Source organism: Stegastes partitus, unplaced genomic scaffold, assembly GCF_000690725.1.
Source record: "Stegastes partitus isolate 25-593 unplaced genomic scaffold, Stegastes_partitus-1.0.2 Scaffold1120, whole genome shotgun sequence".
In the NCBI taxonomy this organism is placed as follows: Eukaryota; Metazoa; Chordata; class Actinopteri; family Pomacentridae; genus Stegastes; species Stegastes partitus.
In genome coordinates, this window is record NW_007578851.1 from 120375 (window position 1) to 125490 (window position 5116).

The 5116-nt window shown below is 51.4% G+C and overlaps 1 protein-coding gene across 1 annotated transcript; it reads left to right on the forward strand.

Moving 5' to 3' along the window:
* The first annotated feature begins 365 nt into the window (after positions 1–365).
* On the forward strand, positions 366–4919 carry LOC103368068 (nucleus accumbens-associated protein 2-like). The gene is made up of 7 exons (XM_008296315.1): positions 366–876; positions 1216–1421; positions 2355–2614; positions 2728–2904; positions 2987–3092; positions 3773–3870; positions 4055–4919. Exons 1-7 carry the CDS (start codon positions 430–432, stop codon positions 4645–4647), a joined length of 1887 nt encoding a protein of 628 aa, XP_008294537.1. The 5' UTR covers positions 366–429; the 3' UTR covers positions 4648–4919.
* The last annotated feature ends 197 nt before the right edge of the window (positions 4920–5116 follow it).

A 5116-nucleotide genomic window follows, 5' to 3' on the forward strand; every position in this document is an offset into this window, starting at 1 on the left:
CCTGAATAGAAATAAACAACAAAAAATATACAAAAGGAGCTAAAAAATAATAGATGCAACATTTCCAAAAAAAAAGACTTAAAACAACCCAATAGATGTACCATGAAAACCGTGTGCGACGCACGCAGGTGGAGGATGTTTGTTCAGTGAAATGTTTAACTTGGACTTCTTCTTCCAGCTGTTTCTCGGTGCGGAGTCAACCTCCATGTTGTTGAGCTACCACCACCTTCTCCTCCCACCTCGCTCTGACTCATCACCTCAGGCCTGAAACCCAGCCTCTTTTAACCTCTGACCTCAGTTCTCTTTGGCGTTATGGATGTGAAACATTTCGGCAGACACCTCTGCAGCATCCCTGACACCTGAACTCACGTCTTCCTGCTTCCGTGTGATCGAGTCTGAAGCGTTGCAGCGTTCTGTCCGGCCTCCAGCATGTCAGAGGGGCTGCTGCAGGTGGAGATCCCCGACTTTGGCAGCAGCGTGCTGGGCAGCCTGAATGAGCAGCGGCTGCTGGGTCACTACTGCGACGTGTCCATCCTGGTGCAGGGTCAGGCCTTTAAGGCGCATCGTGCGGTCCTCGCTGCCTCCTCGCTCTACTTCAGAGACCTGTTCAGCTCTGCCGCCGACCCCTCGTCCTCATCCTCCTCGCCGTCCTCCTCGCAGGCGGTGTTCGAGCTGCCGTCCTCGGTCACGCCGACATGTTTCCAGCAGATTCTATCCTTCTGCTACACTGGCCGCCTCAGCATGGCCGCCAGCGAGCAGCTGGTGCTCATGTACACCGCTGGCTACCTGCAGATCCAGAACATCGTGGAGCGAGGCATGGAGCTGATGATGATGAAGGCCTCATCCTCTTCCTCGCCGCTTTGCTGCGACTCACAGGTGGGTCAACACATTGCAGGTGGACCAAAGATTACAGAGTGACTTTGGCCATGTAGATCAGAATCTGCAGAAGAGGTTTAGTCCAGGTCAACTGTACAAGCAAATCATATCAATGCAGTCAGTCTTACCACAGCAGCCTCTGGTGGCCATCAGGGGAACTGCAGCAGACACTGTGAGGCAGACCAGTAGTTTTTAGTCTTTTTAGAGTCTTTTTGCATCATATTTGGTTGTTTCGCATCATTTTGGTTGTATTTTGTGGCTGATTCTCCTGTCAAAAGGAGATGCTTCAGACAGATTGTGTATGTTTTGTCTTTATAACTTTATCTAAACATGTTGTAGACAACCTCAGCAGACGAACTTGGGGGCTTCGATGCCCCGGCGACGCAGCAGCAGCAGCATGGCGCCCCCCAGCTGCAGGAGGTCAGTCCTGACCAGCCGTCACTGAGCCCCGAGGAGCTGCTGCTGGCCGTCAGCAGGATCAAACAGGAGAGAGCCGACACTCCTCCATCCGAGGAGGCCGGAGGAGGAGCTGGAGAGGAGGCGCGGTGAGAGCAAACACATCAGATCACTGTTCTGTTCACTGGAGGTTCTAAAGAACAAGTCAAGGATCTTTTTAGAGCCTCTGGTGGTTGTTTTTAGTTTTTTGTGGTCATTTTAACTTCTTGTGGTCTTTTTGTGTCACTTTGTGGTTGTTTGTGTAGACTTTCAGTCAGGGTCTGGGAAATCCTCAGAGCTTCAGGAAACATCAGCTGAAGTTGTCTTTTTTGCTAAAAACATTCCACCTTGTGAGAAACTGGCTGGATTCTAAGGACCTGATCGCGGCGCTGTAGCTCCTCCGTGTAGAGATGCTGTTCCAGTCTGATGTTTTCCTTCATTTGTCGCTCCAACCATCTTCTCTGTCCAGAATGTGGCTTTACTATCCTCAGAGTGTCGCTGTTGAGTCTGGTCCTGAGGAGCTGCTCTGCTGTGATGTAACTGCAGTTTAGGAGAGACGTAACCACAGCTACAGAAGATCATGTAGGAGAGAATAAACCACGGCAGAGCAGCTCCTCAGGACCAGACTCAGCATCCAGCTGGACAGAGAAGAAGGCTTCAGAGAGGAGTGAAGGACGACACCTCTACACAGACGAGGGTCTCTGATGCCACTTATCAGGTACTGGTAGTGCAGTCCTGAAGGATCCAAAGAGGGTTTCACAGCCATGAACACCTCAAGGCCTGTGAGGGCGTGATTTGGAGGAGAGAACATATTTTGGGAACTTCAGTTAGAACTGAAGAAGCCTCTTGAATGGAGGTGAGATCTCTTCAAGAACGAAATACATCAGTCCAGCTGTTTTTTTTACTGAAGCCGAGGAGTCTCTTTGTGCTTTGTCTTCGTTTGTATCATTGTGTGCTCATTTTGTGTCTTCTGCTGTAATAAATGACCTTTCTATTAGAACTTTGGAGACCTTGGTGTGAAATGTCTCCTCCTCTGTCCTCAGAATGGACATGGTGGGGGACGTACCGTCTTCTCGGAGCAGCGCTTTGTGTTACCTGAGCACAGGTGGGGGTCTGGTTCCAGGGCTGCAGTCCTACCTGCTGGCAGGCGGGGGGCGCTCCAGTCCAGGGGGATCCAGCCTGCCCACAGACTCTCCGCCGTCTCACCCCCCCACTGAGGAAGAGCTGGAAGAGGACTATTACAGCAGCGCTGTCCCCCCCGGACTGTACCAACACATCTATGGACACCCCGGCAACCCCTACAGTAAGTCCATCATTTGGTCGTCTGGTTGTTCGATATTTTGTTTGTTCTGATGCTGAAACGTGTTCCACAATAAACTGGATTTTATCTCGCCTCGCTGTCTCTCATTGGTTCAGTCCAAGAAAAGATGGAGATGCTACCTCTCCCATTGGCTAATGAGCGCCGGCCCTGCGTCCTGGTTGGTCGGGACAACATGGCACTGCCCGCCAGTCTGATCAGTCAGATCGGGTATCGCTGTCACCCATCGCTCTACACTGAGGGAGACCCCGGAGAGAAGGTGGAACTGGTGGCAGGTAGGACGTCACAACACCTGTCCGCCTGTGCACTCAGATACTACACGTTGCCATGGTAACCGCTGATCACATGTGTGTCCAGGTTCAGGTGTGTTCATGACGCGAGGTCAGCTGATGAACTGCCACCTGTGTGCCGGAGTCAAACACAAGGTGCTGCTCAGGAGGCTGCTGGCTACCTTCTTCGACAGGTGAGTCCACTCAAATCCAGGGAAGTTAGCCTAGCTTAGCATAATGACAGCAGGCAGATCAGAGTCTGTGCGTATGTAAAATACACTCACCTGATCATCTGTGAAACACATACGTACACATGCATTTTTACACGTATGAACTGATATATTTTGGAGTTTGTGCACACACTTCCTCTGTTCAGGTCTTCTCCATGTGGAGCCATGATGCAGATATAGATAGACACAGTGAATAGGTCCAGAACTGAGAAGGTTCTGCTGCTCTCAGCTCGTTGTAGAACCATGTTCATGCAGGTAGACTGATGGGAACCAAAGATGGACTCACTTTGGTTCTTTGAGGTTCTGCTTTGGAACCTGAAATGTCACCATAGTCTTTATAAAGTGATTGTTTCTGTTCATCAGAGAAAATACTCTGCTGTTCTACTCAGAAGTAATCTGATTACTGTGAGGGGATGCAGTTTGGAATCATTTGAGAGTTCAGTGATATTACACAGGAGTGAACTCACGCCTGTTGTTCACTGTCTATAAAACCACTGAGCGTTCAGATCTGGAGCTGTGACCTCATACTGGCTTTATTATTATTAGTAGTATTATTATTATTTTAATACCGACTTCTGTCTCTCTATCAGAGAGGAAACATACAGCTGGTCTGTGTGCTGATTGGCTTCTTATGGTTTCCATAGAAACACTCTGGCCAATAGCTGTGGGACAGGAATCCGCTCCTCCACCAATGATCCGAGCCGAAAACCGCTGGACAACCGAGTGTTAAACACTGTCAAACGTAAGACACACAAACACACACACTTCAATACACAGCTATAAAAACACACACACAAAACACACACTCCTATAGCCATGCACACTAAAGACACACTTGTGTATACATAAACAAACACACACACGTTTGTAAACATCCAGTGTTGTGTTGTGCGTCAGAAACAGTCACGTTGTGTGTTTCTCCTCAGTGTACTGTCAGAACTTTGCTCCGAACTTCAAGGAGAGTGAGATGAACGTGATCGCGGCCGACATGTGCACAAACGCCCGCAGGGTCCGGAAGCGTTGGCTCCCAAAGATCCAGTCGCTGCTGCCCGACAGCCTGCCGGCCTCAGGCTCCGCCCACCAACGCAAGGCCAAGAGGGGGGGCGGGGCAGGAGCGGCGGGGGCGGAGGCAGCGCCTGGCGGCCCCTTCGAGTTGGACCTGCGGCAGCTCGGCGCCTCCTACCTCGGCCTGGATGCTCCGCTGTACGCTGAGCGACGCGACAAGGAGGCGGTGGGGGAGAAGGAGGCTCCGCCCACCCTGCTGCCTCACCTGCAGTTCGCCGGGTCTCGGGGAGGGGGGGCAGGCGGGGGGGAGGAGGGGCTGCTGGGAGGCGAGGCGGAGGGGGGAGGGATGCTACAGACTGAACAGCCTCCGGACCTCCCCCTCTCCCTGTCCTCCTCCTCCTCTTCCGCTTCCTCCTCACACCCCTCCCCCCAGCCCGCTGAGCCCGCCCCTCCTCACAGGGGATTGGCCGACACAGACGAGAGAGGGGCGGAGCCTCCGGAAGATAGCCAATAAGCTTTCTATTGCATTTGCCTACCTGTATGTAAATAACACAATAGCTACCTGTCCCCACCTGTCTGTCTGTCTGTCCGTCTACCTGTCTGTCCCCTACCTCACTACCTGTCCACCTGTCTACCTCTCTGCCCCGTCCGTCTACCTGTGTGTCTGTCTGCTCGGCTCTGCTGCATGTTTCAGGCTCCTGCAGGCCAGCACTCAGGCCGAACATGATGATGATGATGATGAAGATTATACTCACTGAAAACGACAATAAAGCTTCTAAATAATCACAACGGAACCTCGACCTTCATTACAACAGCTTCAACATACAGTCAGACACACTCACGAGAACACAACACAGACGCACACACCACTACAGAGACACAAAACAACCACAAAGAGACACAAAATGACCACAAAGAGACACAAAACAACCACAGAGACACAAAACAACCACAAACAGATGCAAAACAGCCACAAAGAGACA

Bases quoted from the DNA above. Each gene is read 5' to 3' on its own strand.
- LOC103368068 (XM_008296315.1), top strand. From the start codon at position 430: ATGTCAGAGGGGCTGCTGCAGGTGGAGATCCCCGACTTTGGCAGCAGC. The intron at 1,422-2,354 runs GTGAGAGCAAAC...CTCTGTCCTCAG, and splicing joins GGAGCTGGAGAGGAGGCGCG to AATGGACATGGTGGGGGACG. The intron at 3,871-4,054 runs GTAAGACACACA...GTTTCTCCTCAG, and splicing joins AGTGTTAAACACTGTCAAAC to TGTACTGTCAGAACTTTGCT.